The sequence below is a fragment of the Hyla sarda genome, chromosome 1, assembly GCF_029499605.1.
Source record: "Hyla sarda isolate aHylSar1 chromosome 1, aHylSar1.hap1, whole genome shotgun sequence".
In the NCBI taxonomy this organism is placed as follows: Eukaryota; Metazoa; Chordata; class Amphibia; order Anura; family Hylidae; genus Hyla; species Hyla sarda.
Genome location: NC_079189.1, coordinates 451,265,995 through 451,289,291, shown reverse-complemented (window position 1 = coordinate 451,289,291; position 23,297 = coordinate 451,265,995). Strand labels below are relative to the sequence as shown.

The 23,297-nt window shown below is 51.1% G+C and overlaps 1 protein-coding gene across 3 annotated transcripts in view; it reads left to right on the top strand.

Annotated features, from left to right (window-relative positions):
• PIWIL1 (piwi like RNA-mediated gene silencing 1) overlaps positions 1-23,297 on the top strand; it is a 394,474-nt gene that overhangs the window by 29,204 nt on the left and 341,973 nt on the right. For all 3 annotated transcript variants that reach the window (XM_056533540.1, XM_056533559.1, XM_056533548.1), the window contains exon 3: positions 19,107-19,215. In XM_056533540.1, coding sequence (XP_056389515.1) covers positions 19,107-19,215 — 109 coding nt within the window. The remainder of the gene's footprint in view (positions 1-19,106; positions 19,216-23,297) is intronic.

Sequence of the window (23,297 nt, the reverse complement as noted above, 5' to 3'; positions counted from 1 at the left end):
TGAGTAGCTCCGCCCCCTTATTCGCACTCTCTGCGCGTCCAGTGATCGCAGTGCTCGCACGGGGAGGGCATATTCAGCCTATCCGGCAGCAGCGCGGGCACGCCAGGCTCTTCTCAGCCTCTCCCGTGCTAGTGCGTGGTAACCCCTCCCTTTCGGGATCACGTGACTCCGCTCCGGGTCCAGCACTGCCATCTTCACAGACGCTGCTGCACTCTGCTCCTGTGGGTCTCCCTTCTCGGCCGCTGCATCTCTGCTTATTCCAGCCGGCTGTCCTGTATTCCTGAAGCTGCAGGGACGTCAGTCAGGAACCTGGGTGAGCTTGTTCCAGTTTTCTTCTGTCACTAGTTAGCTGTACTTTGCAATGTCCACCCCCAGCTTTGAACCCTCTTTCAGACAGGCGGCCCCTGCTTTGGTCACTTACTATTCTTGTACAGGGTGTAAGGTTAAATTTTCGGGGGTTCGGCTGAACCCACTTTTTTTGCCTGCTCTTCCTCACGCCCTACTCCCCCTGCCCAAGATGGCCCTTCGGTGTCTGTGGTCCCTGACCCTGCCCCGGTTTGGGTGTCTTCCCTCTCCAAAACTATCTCAGACTTGACACAGGTTTCCAAAGAGGTAGCTACGGCCTTAAGGCAGTCTTCCTTGTGTCCCCCTCGAGAAACAAGTTTGGCGTCTTCGGACCGTCGACGCTCCCACAGACGCCCATGGGTCTTTTATCCTGACTCATATACTGAAAACAGACGCCGCTCACGCTCCAGGTCTCCCGCTCCTAGGCTGCGTTCCCGGTATCGCGACCGCTCTCCTAGGGGCCGTTCTCGTTCCCCGAACCGCCTTTCCAGATCCCGGTCACCTAGATCGGAAGCCTCCACTCACCGTTCCCGATCTCCGGGTGAACTAGCGGACTCAGACCCGGCTCCGCATTCGGATTCTAAAAATCTGTCATCCATGTCTGACTTGGTGGACAGCTTGGTGTCTGCAGTCAGGGACACCTTCCATCTACAGGACTCTGGACCTTTGGACCATGCTCCTTAAGTTTCCTTTACACGTACTCATTGCTAAGTACCCAAGGTTTTCCATCCTCATAAGGAGTTTGATGAACTTCTGGAGACCGCCTGGAAGCTTCCGGAGAAGCGCTCCCAAGGCACTAAACGGTTAAAGACTCTGTGTCCATTCCCTCAGGATCTTATCTCTAAATGGACTGTTCCACCATCTGTGGACCCCCCAGTCTCCCGTTTATCCAAATCCACCACTCTACCGTTGGCGGATGCCACTTCCTTTAAGGATCCCCTGGACAAACGGGTCAAGAATTTGACAAATACGCGTTTGAGGCAGTGGGATCCTCCCTGCTCCCAGCCTTCTCTTCAACCTTGGTCGCGAAGGCCTTATCGGTGTGGGCTTCTCAGCTTCGTCAAGGGCTGTTGTCCGGGGCCTCCCCGGAGGATCTGGCGTAGATTGCTCGTCAGGTTTCAAACTCAGGTGAATATTTATGCCAGGTTTCATTGGAGTCTGCTCGCTGTGCAGCTGTCGCGGCTGGCAATCTAGTCGCCATTCGTCGCTCTATGTGGCTCAAAGCTTGGATCGCCGATTCGGCCTCCAAGAAATCTCTGACGGAAATGGCCTTTACTGGCGGACGCCTTTTTGGGAAACGGCTAGACGACATCATTTCTGAGGCTACGGGCTGTAAAAGTTCTTTGCTTCCCCAGTACAAGGCGCGCCGCCCTGCGGCTCGTGGGGGTTTCGTAAGTCAACCTCCTTTCGCTCCCTGGGCCACGGGCGCCAGGATAAATCGAGCCCCTCGCAGGGTAGGCAGGGCCTGTCCTTCAAACTTCGCCCCTCATGGAAGCAGGATAGTTGTTCCAACCGATTTCCCGCTAAATCGGGAACCTGCAAACCTTCCTCGACCTGAAGGGGCGCCCCCACCTGGGACTCCGTTTCGGGTGGGCAGTCACTTACTTCTTTTTCGGGACGTCTGGTTGGAGCAAGTCCAGGACTCTTAGATTTGGGACGTCATCTCCGACGGTTATCGGTCCCTGCCTCCTCGTTCACCTGCTCTGGTTGCAGGTTTTAATTCTGCCATTCGCACTCTGCTGCAACAGGGTGTCATTGTGCCCATCCCATCTCAGGACCGTTTAAAGGGTTTCTATTCAAACCTCTTCGTTGTCCCCAAAAAGGAGGGTTCAGTCCTTCCTATTTTGAACCTTAAACTCCTCAATGGACATCTTCAACCTCGCCACTTCCGAATGGAGTCGCTACGGTCGATCGTGGCATTCATGGATCAGGGCGAATTCCTGTCTTCAGTGGACATTCGGGATGCGTATCTCCACGTCCCAATTTTTCCTCCTCATCAATGTTTTCTACGTTTTGCCGTTCCGCAGGGTCACTTTCAATTTGTGGCTCTGCCCTTCGCATTTTTACCAAGGTCCTGGCGGCTGTCATGGCCATTCTCAGGTCCCGGGAGGTGTCTGTCCTTCCTTACCTGGACGACCTGCATATCAAGGCCCCGTTCCGAATCCAGAACGAGGAGAGTCTCCACATCACCCTGCTGACCCTAACCAGCTTCGGGTGGCTGATCAACGAGGAGAAATCCAACCTTTCTCCCTCCCGGTCTCTGATCTTTCTGGGCCTCCGGTTCGATACCGGGAGCGCCCGAGTTTTCCTCCCGGACAAGCGGAGTGCTCTGCTGCCCGGCTTTCATCACTTGAGACGCCCGCATCCAGTGTCCATTCGTGCCTGCATGGCAGTACTGGGCAGAATGGTGGCGGCCATGACGGCGGTACCGTTTGTACAGTTCCGCTGCCGTCCGCTTCAGTGGGCCATTCTGTCCCTCTGGGACGGATCCCCCCTGTCCTTGGATCACCGGATCCGTCTGCCCACCTCGGCTCGCCAGTCTCTTCTTTGGTGGCTCCACTCTCCCCTCCTTCAGAGCAGCCGCTCGTTTCTACCGTTGAACTGATGGTTCTTATGACGGATGCGAGCGGGTGTTCTCCTGGACCGGACGGAAGCCTGGCTTCCTATCAATGTCCTAGAGATCCGGGCAATCTTCCTTTGTCTCCAGCACTTGGAATCTCTTCTTTGGGTCGCCCAGTTCGCATTCAGTCGGACAACGCCACGGCCGTGGCGTATGTAAACCGCCAAGGAGGCACTCGCAGCAGTGCGGCCATGACCGAGGTGTCCAAGATATTGATCTGGGCGGAGTGCATGGTTCCCTCCATATCAGCGATCTGCATCCCGGGGGTGGACAACTGGGAAGCGGACTTTCTAAGTCACTCCTCTCCCGATCCCGGGGAGTGGTCCCTTCACCCGGAGGTGTTCGAGTCCATTTGCCGTAGTTGGGGGACTCCAGACGTGGACCTCTTTGCGCCCCGCCTAAATTGGCAGGTTCCAACCTTTATGGCAAAGTCCAGAGATGCTCTGGCTCTGGCCGCGGACGCCCTCGTCATTCCCTGGTCTCGGTTCACTCTCCCGTACCTGTTTCCGCCACTTCCCCTCCTTCCCCGAGTGCTCAGGAAACTCATGGCGGAAGGCGTATCGGCCATCCTAGTGGCTCCGGATTGGCCCCGCCGCTCTTGGTACGCCGACGTGGTTCGGCTCGTGGCGGATGTTCCCTTTCGGCTGCCAGATCGCCTCAATCTTCTTTCTCAGGGTCCTCTTTGGCACCCCAGTTCACTGCCGCTGCATTTGACGGCATGGCGGTTGAAACCGCGGTATTGAAGGCTCGCAGTTTCTCATCTGGGGTTATTCGGCCTATGCGCGTAAACTGTCCTCTGCTAGAATCTACCATAGGACTTGGGCTTATTTTCAGTGGTGTGAGGCCTGCTCTCTTTCTCCGGTTCATTTTTCTCTGCCGAACCTTCTGGCGTTTCTGCAGTCGGGTCTTGAAACGCGTTTGGCCCTTCGTTCTCTCAAGGGTCAAGTGTCGGCGCTGTCTATTCTTTTTCAGCGGCCTCTAGCTTCTGACTCATCGGTTTGCACTTTCCTTCAAGAGGTAGCCCATGAGATTCCTCCCTACAGGTCTCCTACTCCCCCTTGGGACTTGAATTTAGTCCTGAGTGCCTTGCAATCCGTTCCATTCGAGCCTATCTGCGACATTTCTCTTCGTTTCCTTTCTTGGAAGGTCTCCTTTTTGGTAGCTGTGACCTCGATCCGACGGGTATCGGAATTGGCAGCTCTCTCTTGTCAACCTCCCTTCCTGATTCTTTATCAAGACAAGGCAGTGCTTCGGCCGGTGCCTCCCACCACAAAGGGGGTTTTGTCTTTTCATCTGAACAAGGATATCGTTCTTCCTTCTGCCCTGCTCCGTCTCATCCTAAGGAGCGTTCTCTCCACAATCTGGATGTGGTCCGGGCCTTAAGAGTTTACCTTTCGGCCACCTCTTCTTTCCGACGGTCGGAGTCGCTGTTTGTCCTTCCGGAGGGCCGACGCAAGGGTTTGCCGGCTTCTAAGGCTACCATCTCCAGGTGGATCTGGTCTGCCATTTCTGAAGCATATCGTTCCAAGGGGAAGGATCCTCCCTTCCGGGTTAGGGCTCACTCCACTCGCTCTGTGGGGGCCTCTTGGGGCGGTTTTTAACAGGGCTTCGGCCCTACAGGTGTGTAAAGCGGCTACTTGGTCTTCGGTGCACACGTTCACCAAGTTTTACCAAGTGCACACTTCTGGATCCGCAGACGCCTCTTTAGGGCGTAAGGTTTTGCAGGCAGCGGTGGCTCTGCCGTCCGCTTGATTCCGGGTTGCATTGTTTTCCCACCCCGGGGACTGCTTTGGTACGTCCCACGGTTCCTGTGTCCCCCAATGGAGCTGAATGAGAAAAGGAGATTTTTTACACTTACCATAAAATCTTTTTCTCAGAAGCTCCATTGGGGGACACAGCTCCCACCCAGTGTTTTTAATTGTGGTCTGAGAGTCGGTCGCCTGTCAGTCTATTGGTTAATTTGTTTTGACGGGGCTCTTTTTCGGTTCCTCCTATTGAGTGCCTCTAAGGCAGTAGGTGTGGTATACCCTGCTGGGAGGGGCCGACTTCTTTTTTGTATGCCTATTGTCAGCCTCCTAGTGGCAGCAAGATATACCCACGGTTCCTGTGTCCCCCAATAGAGCTTCTGAGAAAAAGATTTTACGGTAAGTGTAAAAAATCTTTTTTTATTTTATTTCATTTACACATCCGACTTTAACTAAAAGTCGTCAAACACCTGTGGGGTGTTAAGGCTTACTGTACTCCTAGTTACGTGCCTTTAGGGGTGTAGTGGCTTTGTAGTGCACCCGCAGAGCACTCTACATCCACACATGGGGTATTTCCATTCTCAGAAGAAATGGTGTTACAACTTTTGGGGGGCATTTTTATTAACTCTTGTAAAAATGGTAAATATGGGGAAAAACTGCATTTCAGTGAAAAAAAAATGTCATTAACACATCCTACTTTACCAAAAAGTCGTCAAACACCTGTGGGGTGCTAAGGCTCACTGTACCCCTTGTTACGTGCCTTGAGGGGTGTAGTTTCCAAAATATTATGCCATGTGGTTTAATTTTTTGCCGTTCTGGCACCATAGGGGCTTAATAAATGTGACATGCCCTTCCCCCCCCACAAAAAAAACAAACATTTTAGCAAAATACACTCTCCAAAATCCCATTGTCGCTTCTGAGCACTCTAGTGTACCCACAGAGCACTTTACGTTCACATATGAGGTACCGTATTTCTCTATCGGTTCCATTAGGGGACACAGACCGTGGGTGTATGCTGCTGTCTCTAGAAGGTGTGACACTATGGTAATAAAATAAAATATAAAAGTCGGCTCCTCCCAGCAGGATATACCCGCCTCCAGGCCCTGAGCTAAGTTTTAGCTTTGTGTCTTGCAGGAGGTGGACATGGTCTGGAATTCTCCAGACCAGGTCTTCTGATTTATTGTTTTCCTAGTATAGGGACGTGTTAGTTTTTTATTCCTTTTTCTTTCTTGTTTTCAGGTGGGAACTCAGGGACTCCGTTTCCCTGTTTCCCCATTGCGAGTAAGGGGGCACAGGCATTGCGTATATGCGCTGTTCACCCCCCCTCGCCAACGGTCAGCGCCTGGGTTGGTACCTCATGGGTCCGGGTCCCCCTATTCCCCTGCTCGCCTCACTCGCGCATAGCAGCTAGGCGTGATGCAGGCGACAAAAACTGACTGAAGACCTCATTGAAGACTCCATTAGGTAAGATCTTCTGACTGAGGTAAGTACATTTCCCGTTTCTCCCTTAGGTGCGGATTTGCAACCTCTGGAGACCCTCAGTTTTTTGCCCACCTTTTCAGGTTTATGGGGCTGGCTTATACTGGGGCTTCACTTTGATTCTGGGGTGAGCAGTGGCATCTTAGGGGGCATGCATTCTATGTTTAAACTGTAACTGAATGTTTTTTCTACTTCACTCTGTGTGTGTGTGGTGTTTACTGTGCGGCTATGACCGCAACGACTTATATGCGGCTGATAGCCGCAGCGCTCGTTCTGGCCGGGCGCTCTGAGCGCCGGCTTACTTTCGTTTTCTCCGGCAGCCACTGCCGGTGTTTGGGCCGCCCGCTTACTTCCCCCCGAGCGCATATGCGGCTGACACGTGCTCTCGGGACAAGGAGCGGGCGCCATTACTGCTTCTTCTCGCTACTCATAGCTTCACCCCCTGGGCTGTTGGAGCTTCCTAGAGGCGCAAAGCGGCCTCCAATCAGCGCCAGGGCCTCAGGCATGCCCCTCTCTGGCTATAGGCTGGCCATTTTTCACTCTAGCTGCACGGAGCTTAGTTCTCCTCCCTGCAGCTGCCAGGGGACACAGTCTGGAGTGAGAAAGTTCCTGTTCTTTTCTCATTTTATCCGCCCAGAGCTGTTCCTCCCTCTAAACAGATAACCGGAATGTCGGTGTCTTGTTTTGTCTGTAAGCACTGTAATGCTAAGATGCCTGGCTCTACTAAGCCCACTTGCTCTGCCTGCTCTACTGCTCCCCTAGTCCCCCTGGTACCCCCGGACGCCCCTTTTGGTTCCGGTGGATTCAGCCGCCCCTCCAGCCTGGGTTTCTTCTCTGACCCAGTATATGGCTGACTTGACTCAAGTCTCCCGTTCGGTGGCTGAGGCCTCCCGGGAAGTGGCGTCCGCCTTGAAGGGGTCTGCCCTGCACCGGCCCTCTCTGGGGGCCCGCTCCTCTTCCCCACATACTTCACGCTCTCACAAGCGTACTAGAGGTGCCTCGTCCGACTCTTCCATTGAGTATTCAGATAGGCGTGCGCGCTCCCCCCCGTAGGTCCCGCCCCCCTGTCATCTGGTCACTAACGTCGCTCCTCCAGAGGACGTTCTCGGAATCGCTGCTCTGCCACGCCAAAGCCGTGTACCTGTTAGGGTCACCACCCTCCAGGACTGCCTCCACTCGTCGCATTCTCCTGGCGAACTGGCTGACGAGGTTTCCGAATCGGCATCTGACTCAGAGGACCACTCGGGTACAGTTGAAACGGTTAACTCATTGGTTGCAGCCATAAGAGACACCTTTCACTTAAGAGGACCCAGGATCTTCGGACGTAACTCCTGAAGTATCCTTTCATCGTGCTAAGCCAGCACCTCAAAGGTTCAGCTCTCACGCTGACTTTGACGGCATTCTGGAATCTGCATGGAAACATCCAGACAAGAGGTTCCCGGGAATAAAGAGGATTCAAGAACGTTATCCATTTGACAAGGATCTTGTCACTAAGGTGGTTCCCCTCCTTCAGTGGTTCCACCAATCTCCCGAATCTCTAAGGCTTCTACACTGCCACTGGCAGATGCGGCTGCCTTCATGGATTCCACGGACAAGAAGGTGGAGTCCTTAGCGAAGTTTGCCTCTGAAGCAGCTGGCTCTTCGCTTCTTCACATCTTCGCCTCGACATGGGGGTGTAAGGCCCTATCAGAGTGGTGCCTATAATCTATCTGCTCTGTCCCTCCAATGCTCTAAGATGGGGAATTTCTGAGCACAGCTTCCATGCAGTCAGCCCGTTGTTCTGCTTTTGCTGTGTGTCACCTAGCTGCTCTCCGCAGTTCTATGTGGCTTAAAGCTTGGAATACGGATACCGCTCAAAGGGTCTCTCACTGAGCTTCCTTTTACGGGTGGCCGTCTTTTTGGCAAGCGCCTTGACGAGATTATCTCTGAGGCGACGGGGGTAAGGGTTCCTTGTTGCCTCAAAACAAGGCCTGCTCCACTTCCTAAAGGAAGTCCTCTTCCTTTTGGACCCTTGGCCCCAGCAAGGGGTCTGAGCAGGCGCCTTCGCGGGACAAGAAGGCTCCCTCATTCTGGGCGCGTCCATCTTGGAAGTCGGACACCAACCGTTTCGGCCGATTTGCAACCAAATCAGGCAACTGCAAATCCACTTCCGCATAAAGTGAAGCCCCCACCCGCAGTTTTTTCTCAGGTGGGAGGTCGCTTCTTACTTTTTCGAGACATCTGGACCACCCACCCATTCAGGACTCCTGGGTCAGGGACGTGGCGGGTGTCCGAACGGTTACCGAATCAAATTTGCCTCCCTCCCAAGGGATCGCTTTTTTCGATCCCGGGCCCCCCGGTCTCCTTCTTTGGCGAAGCAATTTTGATTGGCTCTCCAGTCTCTGCTACTCCAAGGGGTTATCGTTCCCGTTTCCTCCAGGGGAACGTTTTTCGGGGTTCCTATTCCATTCTTTTTGTGGTCCCCAAGAAGGACGGTTCTGTCGACCAATCCTAGACCTCAAGCGTCTCAACCGTCATCTTCTCATCTGCCACTTCCGAATGGAATCTCTCCGTTCGGTAGTGGCATCCCTAGAACAAGGGGAGTTTCTTCCTTCGGTGGACATCAAGGATGCCTACCTCCATGTGCCAATATTTCCAGGCCATCATGGGTATCTCCGCTTTGCGGTTCCGGAGGGGCATTTTCAATTTGTAGCCCTCCCCATTGGCCTGGCTACGGCTCCTCGGGTCGTTACCAAGATCCTTGCGCCGGTGATGGCCCTGTTGCGGTCGAGGGGAGTCTCGGTGATACCCTACCTGGATGACCTTCTTATCAAGGCTCCCACCAGAGCCCAGTCTCTGGAGAATGTGGATGTCACTCTTCACACTCTGGATCGCTTCGGGTGGATGGTCAACCAGAACAAGCCAGTCCTCTCTCCCACCCAGTCTCTGATCTTCTTGGGACTTCACTTCAACACGGCCCCTGCCCGAATTTGCCTTCCGCCGTACAAAAATCTGACTCTTATGTCAGGAGTCCGCTCCCTTCGGGCTCAGGTCCCAGTTTCCATCCGCACTTGTATGAAAGTCCTGGGTCGGATGGTGGCGGACATGGAGGTCGTTTGCCCAGCTTCATTACCGCCCTCTTCAGCTGGCGGTTCTTCCCTCGATGGGACAGATCTCCTCTGTCCCTCGATAGCAAGATTGTTCTCCCTCCAGGATCGGTCAGTCTCTGCACTGGTGGCTCCGCTCCCCCCTTCTTCTTCAGGGGAGGTCATTTCTTCCCCTTCTCTGGCAGGTAGTTACAATGGATGCCAGTCTGTCGGGCTGGTTCGGTGTGTTCAGGGACTCTGGTCTCCCCGAGAAGCCCTTCTTCCTATAAACATATTGGAACTACGGGCGATTCTTCCCTGTCTTTTTCTTTGGGAGTCTCGGCTTCGGCCCATCCTGTCCGTGTCCAGCCGGACAATGCCGCGGCCAATCGCCAAGGCGGCTCTCGCAGCTCGGTAGCCATGGCCGAGGTGACAAAGATTCTCATCTGGGCGGAAAGCAAGGTTCCGGCCATTTCGGCATTTCTTATTCCGGGGGTCTGCGACCTCTGGGGGATTCCAGATGTGGACCTCTTCGTGTCTCGGCACAATCGGAAGATCCTTCCTTTTGTTTCCATGTTCCGGGACCCTCAAGCTCTAGCCGTGGACGCCCTAGTGATCCTTGGGCGGGGTTTGCCCTACCCTACCTGTTCCCTCTCCTTCCGCTCCTTCCCAGAGTTCTGTGGAAGCTTAAAGCGGAGGATGTTTCCGCCATTCTGGTAGCTCCAGATTTGCCCCAAAGGTCGTGGTATGCCGACGTAGTCAGGCTCCTGGACGACGCTCCGCTGCGCCTTCCGTTTCGTTCAGACCTGCTCTCACAGGGTCCTCTTTGCCACCCCAATTTACAGTCGCTGCATTTGATGGCATGGCGGTTCATACCGCAGTTTTGAGGGCCCGCTTGTTCTCTTCCCAAGTCTTTCTCACCATGCTCAGGGCTCGTAAGCCCTCCTCGGCAAAAATTTACCACCGTACTTGGCGGTCTTATTTTCGCTGGTCTGAAGCTCAGGTCCTGTCTCCTGTGACTTGGTTGGTTCCCCGTCTTCTCTCGTTTTGCAGTCGGGTTTGGAACTGGGGTTGTCTCTCAGTTCCCTTAAGGGTCAGCTTTCGGCCTTTCCTTTTCTAGCGTCCTCTGGCTTCTAATTCTCATGTCCGGACCTTCCTTCAAGGAGTGGCGCATGCTGTCCCTCCTTACCGGTCACCCTCTCCCCCTTGGGACTTAAATCTGGTTCTGAGTGCCCTTCAGGGTGCACCCGTTGAGCCCCTTAGAGAGGTGTCTCTGCGCCTCCTTTCTTGGAAGGTGGCGTTTCTTGTTGCTATCATCTCCATCCGGAGGGTGCCTGAATTGGCGGCTCTCTCCTGCCGTTCTCCGTTCTGGTGGTTCACCAGGACAAGGTTGTTTTCCGGCCAGATCCTTCCTTTTTGCCTAAGGTGGTTTCGGCTTTTCATCTCAATGAGGATGTTGTCCTCCTGTCTTTTTGTCCCGCTCCTTCTCATCCTAAGGAGCATTTACTCCACAAACTGGATGTGGTTCGGGCCGTTAGGTCCTATCTCTGTCACTTCTTCGTTTCGTCAGTGTGATTCCTTTTTCGTCCTCACGGAAGGTCGTCGTAAGGGACAACCTGCTTCCAAGGCCACCATTTCTCGGTGAATTCGGTGTGCCTTTTCGGAAGTCTATTGCTGTAAGGGGAAGATTCCTCCTTTCTGGGTTGTGGCTCATTCTACCCGTTCTGTTGGGGCATCCTGAGTTCTCCAGAACAGAGCCTCGGCCTCGCAGATTTGCAAGGCGGCTAACTGGTTGTCTTTGCACACTTTCTCGAGGTCCTACAGGGTTCATACCTTCACATCGGCTGATGCTAGTCTGGGCCGTTAAGTGTTGCAGGCGGAAGTGGATCGGCTGTCTGCCTGACTGCTTATCTGCCCACCCAAGGTACGGCTTTGGTACGTCCCACGGTCTGTCCCCCCCAATGGAGCCGATAGAGAAAAGGATATTTTTTAACGTAAAATCTCTTTCTCGAATGATCCATTGGGGGACACAGCTCCCACCCTTTTTTGGGGTTTTTCTTCGGTTCTCTGTCCGAGGGTGTGTTCAGTTGTGTTTTTTCTTCTGGTTCTCGGACACTTTGGGTCTTCTTTGACCTGTCGGTCCTCTCCAATTAGCTCAGGACCTGGAGGCGGGTATATCCTGCTGGGAGGAGCCGACTTTTTTTTTTTTTATTACCATAGTGTCACACCTCCTAGAGACAGCAGCATACACCCACGGTCTGTGTCCCCCAATGGATCCTTCGAGAAAGAGATTTTACGGTAAGTGTTAAAAAATCTCCCTTTTCCGCTGTATAAGACGACTTTTTAATAGGGATCGACCAATATCGATTTTTTTTTTAGGGCGGATACCGATAATCTGTGACCTTTCAGATTGATAACTTATACCGACATTCCGGTATAAGTTATTGGCTATTCAGACACCGGACACCGGGAACAGGTAATTATTAAACTGGGCATGGGTGAGGCAATGGGGAGGCGGCGGTCTCTGGTCGGGGAGGCGGGGCAGGGCATTATCGGCATATCGGCAAGGTAATTGCCGATACCGATAATGTCCAAAATCGTGAATATCGGCCGATAATATTGGCCAAACCGATAATCGATCCCTACTTTTTAACCCAGGAAAATGTTCTGAAAAGTCTGGGGTCGTGTTATACGCCTGGTGTCATCTTATATGCTGGGTGCGGGGTGAAATCCCCCCCCCCCCCCCAGATTAATTTCCCCCGTCATATTCAGGACATCACTGTGTGCCAAAAGATTTTTTCGGGACACAAGGATGTCCCGGTTACTTTTCTGCGGCCCCGCGTTAACTTTAAATACGCAGGGACCACAGGGAGGTAGCGCACTCAGTAACGTCATTGGAAATTGGAAAATAGCTGCTGAACTTTGAAACCCTCTGATGTCTTCCAAAAGTAAAGACATGTCAACTTTATGATGCAAACATAAAGTAGACATATTGTATATGTGAATCAATATATAATTTATTTGGGATGTCCATTTTCCTTATAAGCAGAGAATTTCAAAGTAAAAAAATGCTAAATTTTCAAATTTTTCATAACATTTGGGAATTTTTCACCAAGAAATGTTGCAAGTATCGAAAAAATTTTACCACTAACATAAAGTATCTCGGAATCAGAATGAAAGGTAAAAAAGCATGCCATAGTTATTCATGCTTAACACCTTAACGACGCAGGACGTATATTTGTGTCTTGCACCGGCTCCCACAATATAACTCTGGGTCACGTGGTCACTTCGGGTTGGTCCAGGTGGCCATCAACGGTAAATACCGGACATCACCGATCACGGTGATACCTGGTATTAACCCCTTCAGATGCCTGAAGTAAAACCGAAATCTTCTCGGCAGTTCAGTGGTGAAATCGCGGTGTCCTGAACAGCTTGCGGGATGCGAGGAGGATCCCTACCTGCCTCCTGCGCGTCCGATCGCCGAATGACTGCTCCGTGCCTGAAATCCAGGCTGGAGCAGTCGAGCGGCGATAACACTGATCAATGCCATGCTAATGCATGGCAGTGATCAGGGTAGGAAATCAGTGTGTACAATGTTATAGTCCCCAATGGAGGTTATAACATTGCAAATTTGTTTTTTTAAAATAAAGTGTTAATAAATGTGAGTTAACCCCTTCCCTAATAATAGGGAATCACCCCCCCTTACCCATAAAAAAAACGATGTAAATAAAAATAAATATACACATATGTGGTATCACCGCATGCGTAAATGTCTGAACAATAAAAATATATCGTTTGTTAAATCGCACGATCAATGGTGATCAAAAAGTCAGATCAAAACAAAAATGGTACCGATAAAGCTTCAGATCACGGCACAAAAATGAGCCCTCATACATCCCCATATGCGGAAAAATAAAGTTATAGGGGTCAGAAGAGTACATTTTTAAACAAATACATATTCGTGCATGTAGTTATGACAAAATCAAACCTATATAAGTAGGGTATGGTTTTAAATTGTATGGACCTACAGGATAAAGAGGTGTCATTTTTTTTACCGAAAAATTTAAAAATGTTCTGTGTAGAAACGGAAGCCCAAAAGCTACAAAATGGCTTTTTTTCTTTTCAATTTTGTCACACAATTATTTATTTTTTTGTTTCGTCGTAGATTTGGTTGCACAAAATATAAGCCATCATATGGATTTTTAGGTGAGATATTTTAAGGATTATTATTTCTCGGTCGCTCTTCATTGGGGGACACCGAACTGATGGGTATATGCTCTTGCCACTAGGAGGCGCTGACAATAGTAAAAAGAAAAGTCGGCTCCTCCCCGGCAGGATATACCTACCCTCCTGCAGTGAGGTAACCAGTTTTTTCTAGTGTCACTTAGGAGGTAGACACACAGGTCTGGAGCTCCAGACCTGGTCTTTTTATTATTTTCTAGTTAGGGCTGTTTAGTTAGATTTCTTTACTCCTTTTTATTTCCTTTTTCAGGTGGGGCGACAGGAGCATGGCGCTGCCTGTTTCCCCATATGCGGCTAAGGGGCACGGGACATTGATGGATGCACCGTCAACCCCTTCCCGCCAACGGCCAGCGCTTGGAGGTTATACCCTGGGTCCGGGCCCCCCACTGCCCCTGCTCGCACCGCTATCTGTAGTAGCCTTGTATGACTCTGCGTGGCCATAAGCTGGTTGGATATGCCTGAGGTGCGTATAAGAAGCTGGTGTCTGCAGGTGAGTATGTATCCCCCCCTTCCTCTCATCTCCTCAAAAAAGGGGACTTGGTCTTTTATTGGGGTCTTGATATGCGGGGGCTGTGTATTTTCTGTACTCTGAGGGCAGCCGCCGGCACCTGCAGCGACTCCCTTCAGCGGGTGTGATGGGAATACGACTAATCATCTCCGGCCCCCCTCCCCCCCCCCCCCTAACAGGGGACTCGGTCTTTTATGTTGGGCCTTTATGTGTGGGGGCTTTTTCTCCTTACACTGAGGGCAGCCGCCGGCCCTTTGCAGCGGCTCCCTCAAGCGTGTGCGGGGAGATTATGGCTAATGCGCGCTGGGTGCGGGGATCAGGCGGCACAGTACTCCGGCTTCCTTCTCCCCGTGCCCGCGCCTGATCTTCTTTCACTTCATAGCAGGGCATCTCCCACGGCCAGTCTCCTTCTCTTACCGGAGCTTAGCTCTGCCCCTTCATGGGGCGGGTCGGCGGCGCTCTATAGCAGAGCAGCTCCGCCGACCTCAATGAGCTGTGGCCCTGCGGGAACCCCCCGCCACCTGGCCCGTTCCCTCACTTTTCACTTAGCAGTAAGCGGGTTAACAGGCGGTGTTTAGCTCCGCCCCTTCATCGGGCGGGTCGGCGGCGCTCTAGAGCAGAGCAGCTCCGCCGACCTCAATGAGCTGCGGCCCTGCGGGAACCCCCCGCCACTCGCCCGTTCCCTCATTTTTCACTTAGCAGTGAGCGGGTTAACAGGCAGTGTTTAGCTCCGCCCCTTCATCGGGCGGGTCGATGGCGCTCTATAGCAGAGCAGCTCCGCCGACCTCAATGAGCTGCGGCCCTGCGGGCACCCCCCACCACCCTGCCCGTTCCCTCATTTTTCACTTAGCAGTGAGCGGGTTAACAGGTGGTGTTTAGCTCCTCCCCTTCATCGGGCGGGTCGGCGGCGCTCTATAGCAGAGCAGCGCCGCCGACCTCCATGAGCAGTGGCCCTGCGGGAACCCCCCTCCACAGTTTTCCCTACTTATCCCCTGAGCAGTGAGCGGTTAGCAGGCGTTCAAGCGCACTGCTCCGCACTGCTCCTGTGTGGACAGGATTTACAACCTCGTATCCGTGCCAAATGGTCGTTTCGCCTGTCTCTCTTTTCCCAGCCGCCACCTTATCGGCTGGCGCATCGGTACCTCTCTGCTGGGTGAGGTGTCCGAAGGCAGAACCTTTCTCTACTAGGGAACCATGCCAGTCAGGCTGCAGTTCCGATACCCCCCTGCTCGGTGCAGTATATGGAGAACTGATCCAATGTGTCTTCAGGACCCATACCAATAAGCCAGACAGTGATCTGCATGGTTTCCTTTGCCGTCTGTCACCTGTTTTACGGCTGATGTATCTGTGCCTGCAGTTCCGATACCCCACTGCTGGGTGCGGTGTGAGTAGAACTGCCCTGACGTGCCTTAAGGACTCTAAGGCTCGCTTTCTCCTACGGACCCATCCAGGAAGCCAGACAGGAGTCTGCACGGCTGAGAATAGAGAAGAAGAGCAGGGTCCAGCTCCCAAGGAAAACGGACAAAATCCCAAATTTTTATTCAAGCCATTAAAAGGTAAGTGAACAAAAGAAAAAGGGGGAATAAAATCATAGCAGAAACGCTGACGCGTTTCGGACTATATAGTCCTTAATTCACGGCTGACATATCTATGACTGGAGTTCTTGTTCCTCATTGTTGAGTGAGTTGCCGATGTTATGAATAGTTGTTTTCTGTGGCTCAATGCCTGTAATCCAGACGGAGGTCTGCATGGTTGCCTACACCGTCTGTCATACCTGAAACGGCTGCGGTGTCCGCGTTTGGAGTTCCAGTCTCTTCCTACTGGGCAAGGTACCGATGGGATGCATGGCCGTCTTCTGTGTGTCCATGCCAGTAGGCCAGACAGTGGTCTGCATGGTTGCTTACACCACCTGTCATACACCATAGTGCTGATGTATCTGCGCCTGGGATTCTAGTTCCTCTCTACTGAGCGAGGTGCCGATGGTTCGCATAGGGATTTTCGATGGAGCCATGCCAGTGGGCTAGACTGTGTCTGCATGGGGGCCTGTCTGTCATACTTACAGCGACTGCTGTATGTGCGGCTTGAGTTTTGGTACCTCACTTCCTGGGTGAGGTGCTGATGGGAGGCATAGTTGTCTGCTTTGGATACCAGGCGGCCAGACTCTGGTTGGCATGGTTTTTTACACCGCCTGTCCTACATCATACAGCTGGTGTATCGGCTTCGGCGGCCGGAATTCCGGTACTTCACTGTTGAGCGAGGTACCCATGAAGTGACTCTTCTTCATGGTCCTATACCTGTAAGCCAGGTAATGGTATGCAGGGTTTCTGCACCACCTGTTACGCGTAGCTTGACTGATGCACCTGCAACTGGTTTTCCGGTACCTCACTAGTGTACGGGGTTTCAGGTGGAATCACTCGCTGTTCCCTAGGGACCCTTGCCGGTAAGCCAGACAATTGTCTGCATATCTTCTTCTGCCGGCAGTCATACGGCAGTTGCTTTTGCGGCTGGAGTTCCTATACTCGGCTGTTTGGCGTGCTATTTGGCCCTGTCCTAACGTGTCTCACGGACGCTCTACTGGATGCCAGAGATGCTCTCCACTGGTTCCATCTCTCTCTCAGGGGACGTGGTTTCTTGGCCTCCCTGTCTTTCCACCTTAGGGTCATCTATCTGGCATTGTCACTCCGTGGGCGTTAGTTCACCACTGTCATGGTAGTTTACAGGTGAGTCGCTCCGTGTTGACTCATGTGTCTTGTACAATACGCTACATACTAGTTTACAGGGTTACCTGCTTGGCCAGGTCCCTCTCTGCATGCCTACGGCTGGTATCTCTCCACTGTGTTTCCGTGTGCGGGACCCGACGTGGCCACGGTCTCCTTGCCACGTGGCCAGACTGTCCGCTTGGTGTTCTAATCCACCTGGTCACCTCCATTCAGCTGCTACGGCAGCTGTTGTTCGGTGTCTCTCTTCCAGGTGCGGTCCCGCGCAGTGTGTACATTTGGGTTCTGGGGACCATTGTTCTTGTTTTGCGGCAACAGTAGCATCGCTCTGTTTTACTTCTTGAGTTGCACTGTTGGTCTGCTGGGGCATTTCTCCCTTTCTGCTGCTCCCGTGGAGGTCTTTGTTTTCTCAGTGTCTGCAGTCTTGGTACGTCACTGTTTTTTCGTGGGGTCCCCAGGTCTGTGTTCCCACGTATGCTGGGACCGCTTTGTAGGAGTAGAGCTCTCCTTCCTTTGGCTTGGTTCATTTCAGCGGTTCCGTGGTGGGTGTGCACCCCTGCTCTGACATGGGGCCTGCGGGGGCGCCTGTCGGTTCAGCCCCTCCATGTTTTTCCTGGTGTTCCTTCCGGGGTCCCTGTTCGGAGTGACTCAGGTGCCTACTGGTCACTGTCTGGAATGACCCTCAGCATGTCTTGTATTTGTTGCCCAGCTTCAGTGGGCGGAGTTTCAGATCCCTCTTGGGTCGCAAGGTGGCTCCTCCATGCGGCGAGGGTTGCCGCTGGAGCCTGGGGGTTTCGTTCACCCAGTCTTTGCTTCCCTGCTCCTCGGACCTGGGTGCTTGTCGTGGGTCTGTTTTTGTGTTGTCATCAGACCACCCTTATTTTTCCCTCTTTTGAGGGGCATATTTTATTTTTGCTGAAGTGCATTTCACAGGTTTTTCCTACCTAGGCTTGTGTGCTTCTGTCCATTTCACAGCTTAGTGCTCTCCCTAGTGGGGGCGTGTCCTTCTTCCTTTTGGTCTGTGTCGGTCGTACTGCATTGACACCACAGTTCTGGAGTACGCCTTCCTATGCCCAGACCCTGGGAGTCCCAACTAGGTCCTCTTTGATTCTCCCTCCATTCCAGTTCTGTCGGGACCTTCTTAAGGCTGCTCTGGTCTACCGGACGATTGTTATCTATCACTGTTGGTCCCCTTGTGGGGATTCTGTCCTTCGACGCGGCGGTGTGCCTTCTTTGCAGGCGGCTTTCCGTTTCCTTGAGTCTTGGCGATGGTCCAGGTCTTGGACATTTGTAGCGGCCCGGCCCCGACTCCTCTGCGATCCGTTAGTTGGGGTGGTATTCTGTTCTGCGCCCTTCACTTCCTTCGGGCAGTTTTCGCCGAGAGAGAGTTTTTTTGTGGACATCTGTTCCCCTTTTCCTTATTTTCTTGTCTCTCCCTATGGCCCGGGTGCCTTGGGTCTCTACAGAGGACGGATTTTCACTTCGCGTCCGGGTCCATCTCCTTGGACGGGAGATCTTCCGAAGCTCATTTCTGGGCCGGGGGTGTCTCCGACCTGGGGGCTCGTCCGCTGGCCTTGCGGACATGCGAGTCCAGTCGGGGCTGGCTCTTTTTCTCTGTTGGTTGTATTTTTCCCACCCTAATGGACTGCTTTGGTATGTCCCATCAGTACGGTGTCCCCCAATGAAGAGTGACCGAGAAAAGGAGATTTTTTTTGTACTCACCGTAAAATCTCTTTCTCGTAGCCTTCATTGGGGGACACCGCACCCACCCATTTCTTCTTCGTTCTGTTTTCTTATGTTCTCCGGGATTCCTTTCGGGGTCCTTCGGACGCAGGGTTAGATAAATTCCTGGAACAAAATAACATAACATGCTTATGCAGAATTATAAAACTACATCCCTTCCCCTTATCCCCTTACACCCTTCCCTTCAATTCCCTGGTTGGACTTGATGGACGTATTTCTTTTTTCAACCATACTAACTATGTAACTATGTAATTCCTCGTTGGTTTCTCCTACTGCTTTGTGACAAAACTGGTTACCTCACTGCAGGAGGGCGGGTATATCCTGCCGGGGAGGTGCCGACTTTTCTTTTTCCTAGTCTCAGCGCCTCCTAGTGGCAAGAGCATATGCCCATCAGTTCAGTGTCCCCCAATGAAGGCTACGAGAAAGAGATTTTACAGTGAGTACAAAAAAATCCTCTTTTATAAAAGGTAAGGAGGAAAAAATGCAAAAACTGAAACACTGAGTCCTTACAGTGGTCAGATTTGCAAAAAATGCTCGGGTCCTTAAGATGAAAATGGGCTGGGTCCTTAAGGAGTTAATTAATAATAATTTTTTATTTTTATAGTCCTATGATAAAATTTTATCAATGTTTTGTATTCGCAGACAGTCGTTCCTGGGCATCAGCCTGACAATAAAGCTTCTGGGGATACAAATCTTGTTGGACGAGGACGTACGGTAGGAAATGCTGCCGCTCCTAGACCAGAAGCCGGAGGTAACTAATTAATTAATTTTTGTGTACATATTTTTGTCGTATGTGAATGAAGAAAATGCTGTTAAAATAAATGGAAGACTCAAAATAAAAATTAAATGTGCAGTATATTTAGGATTTACTGTATTAACTTAGGGCAAATAGACTTATGGTTTTCTAAAGTAGCATGTCTGCACCAAAAAACGGGTTTTTCATTTTTGCACTTTTGATTTTTCTTCCTTGCCTTCTAATAATCATAACACTTTCAATTTTACACCTACAGATCCATATAAGATCTTGGTTTTTGTGCCTTTAATTGTACTTTGCAATGACATCAATAATTTTACCGCAAAATCTATGGTAAAAGCTAAACATAAAAAAATTATTTGAGGGGCAAAATGGAAAAAAAAACTGTCATTTTGCAAATTTTGGGGGCTTCTGTTCCTGCACTTTGCTGTAAAACACATTGACCCAGTTTTATCACACTATGTGAGAGTAAAAGTGGAGTGAGCAACCAATCACAGCTCAGCTTTCACTTTACGAGAGCTCGTTAGCTGAGCTATGATTGTTTGCTGTGGGAAAAAATCACTCCACTTTTTCTTTCATCACACAGTTTGATAAATCTGGGCCATTATCTTTACTCTGTAAGTCCATACTATTTTTTTTGTATGAAAATTTGTATACTTAAACTTGTCCTCTTCTGACCCCTATAACTTTTAGGGAGTACTGAAATCTGGGGAAGGGGGGGTGGGGGGGTGCATGGTATGGTGTGGGTTCGAGTCAAGGGCCATCATCATTTTTTTTTCCATTTTACCCCCAGAAAGTATAAAAAAATTTAAAGGACAACTGCAGCGTAATATACACTTATCCCCTATCTACAAGATAGGGGATAAGTGTTTGATGGCGGGGGTCCGACCGCTGGGACCCCCCCCCCCCCCGCGATCTCCCTAATGGGGCGCCGCCATTAGCGCCATTAGTGAGCGCTAAGGCGCGTAGCGTCGACCTAGAGGTCGACGGTGACGCCCCGTCTCCTCCCCGTCCCCATACAGTTCTATTGGGGGAGGCGGGGAGGCACGAACGCTGCCCCCCCCGCCTCTCCCATAGAGCAATGTCATGCTGCGGCTGGCACGCCCCCTGCACGGGACAGCCGCGGCCCCGTACAAGAGGTCACAGGGGGTCCCAGTGGTCGGACCCCCCGCGATCAAGCACTTATCCCCTATCCTGTGGATAGGGGATAAGTGTTAATCACGCTGCAGATATTCTTTAATGAATAAACATATTTGGTACCGCCGCGTGCGTAAATGTCCGAATTATCAAAATATAATGTTGTTGATCCTGTATGGTGGATGGTGTTAACATAAAAAAATAAATCAATAAATAAAAAAGTCCAAAATTGATGCTTCTTTGTCACATCATATTCCAAAAAATGTAAAATGTTTCATACAGTGTAAGTTCTCCCACGTAAAAAGATGAGAAAGACCTGTAATTTTTATCATAGGTATACCTCAACTATGAGACACAGAATGAGAAAAAAAAAATCCATAAAATCACATTTTCTGATTTTTAAAGAATTTATTTGCAAATTATGGTGAAAAGTATTTGCTCAGTAAGAAAATGTAATCTCAATACTGAGGTCAATCGTTTTCTGGAAGTCTTCACAAGGTTTTCACACACTGTTGCTGGTATTTTGGCCCATTCCTCCATGCAGATCTCCTCTAGAGCAGTGATGTTTAGGGGCTGTCGCAGGGCAACATGGACTTCCAACTCCCTCCAAAGGTTTTCTATGGGGTTGAGATCTGGAGACTGGCTAGGCTACTCCAGGACCTTGAAATTCTTCTTACTAAGCCACTCCTTCATTGCTCGGGCACTGTGTTTGGGATCATTGTCATGCTGAAAGACCCATCCACGTTTCATCTTCAATGCCCTTGCTGATGGAGGGAGGTTTTCACTAAAAATCTCACTATACATGGCCCCATTCATTCTTTCCTTTACACGGATCAGTCGTCCTGATCCCTTGGCAGAAAAACAGCCCCAAAGCATGATGTTTCCACCCCCAGGCTTCACAGTATGTATGGTGTTCTTTGGATGCAACTTGGCATTCTTTCTTCTCCAAACACGACGAGTTGAGTTTCTACCAAAAAGTTCTACTTTGGTTTCATCTGACCATATGACATTCTCCCAATCCTCTTCTGGATCATCCAAATGCTCTCTAGCAAACTTCAGACAGGCCCGGACTTGTACTGGCTTAACCCCTTAAGGACGCCAGGTGTATCCATTCGCCCCCCGTTTCAAATTCCTTAAGGACTGAGGGCATATGGGTACGCTCGTGGGAATTCCAGTCCCCCCCGCTCGCCGGGCAGGGACTGGACCGGGGTGACTGCTGATATCTATCAGCAGGCAGCCCGTGCAAACCCCAGGGGGGTCCCCCCATGTCAATTCAGACTGGCGATTTGTGGCTATGCGGGGTCAATCGGGTCTCTGGTGACCCGGAAAAAAAGGGTGAATGGGGCTCACCCTTACCCAGCAGGAGGGACGTGGCATGGGTGTCGCCTCACGATCATGTGATTGATTGGTTGGAACAACTGACCAATCACAACCATGCTGGCCGGTGATCGGGACGGCGATCATAGCGGCGATCAGGGTCGACTGGGGTCTCCTACCTTGCCCTGGTCCGGTGGGGGTCCCCTCTGGTGCGGTGGCGGCGACAGGAGCTGCAGGATTGGTGGCAGCAGCGGCGGTGGTCCCGGTGGCAGGATAAAGCAGGAGCTGAGGCCTGTTCACCTGCTGTTGCTTAGCACCAACTCTCAGCATGCAAAGCCAAAGGGCATGCTGGGAGTTGTAGTTATGCAACAGCTGGAGTTCCAAATACAACTCCCAGCATGCCCTTTGCTAGTCTGTGGATTCTGGGGGCTGTAGTTATGCAACCGCTGGAGGCACATTTTTTTCTATGAAAAAGTGTGCTTCCAGCTGTTGCATAACTACAACTCCCAACATGGACACACTACCAAAGTGCATGCTGGAAGTTGTAGCAGTGTGCCTCCAGCTATTGCAAAACTACAACTCTCAGCATGCCCTTCGACTGTCAATGCATGCTGATTGTTGCAGTTTTGCAACAGCTGGATACACATTGGTTGGGAAACAGAGTTTGTTACCTAACTGAGTGTTTTGCAACCAGTGTGCCTCCAGCTGTTGCAAAAATACAACTCCCAGCATGCACTGAGAGACCGTACATGCTGGGAGTTCTAGATTTGCAACAGCTTGAGGCACACTGGTTGCAAAACAGTTAAGTAACAAACTCAGTGTTTCGCAACCAATGTGCCTCCAGCTGTTGCATAACTACTACTCCCAGCATGTATGGTCTGTCAGTGAATGCTGGGAGTTGTAGTTTTGCAACAGCTGGAGGTTTGTGCCCCCCCCCCCCCCCCCCCCATGTGAATGTACAGGGTACATTCACACGAGTGGGTTTACAGCGAGTTTTCTGCTGCAAGTTTGAGATGCAGCAAATTTTCCGCCGCAGCTCAAACTCCCAGCGAGAAACTCACTGTAAACCCGCACATCTGAATGAACCCTAAAAACACTATACTACACAAAATAAAACTTAAAACACTACATACCACTACACAGTCCCCCCCCTTTCCCCCCCAACAAAAAATAAATAAAAAATAAACTCGTACGGCACTGTTTACAAAACGGAGCCTCCAGCAGTTGAAAAACAAGAACTCACAGTACATTGACTGTCAAGGCATGCTGGGAGTTTTGCAACAGCTGGAGACACCCTGTTTGGGAAACACTTCTGTAGGGTATTTTTGTGGCAGATTCAAATCCCCAATTTAGGCCTCAAATGCACATGGCGCTCTCTCACTTCGGAGTCCTGTCGTATTTCAAGGAAACTGTTTAGGGCCACATATGGGGTATTTCCGTACTCAGGAGAAATTGCGTTACAAATTTTGGGGAGCTTTTTCTCCTTTTACCCCTTATGAAAAGGTAAAGTTGGGGTCTACACCAGCATGTTAGTGTAAAAAAAAAAAAAAAAAAAAGACCCCCAAAATTTGTAACGCAATTTCTCCTGAGTACAGGACTACCCCATATGTGGGCATAAAGTGCTC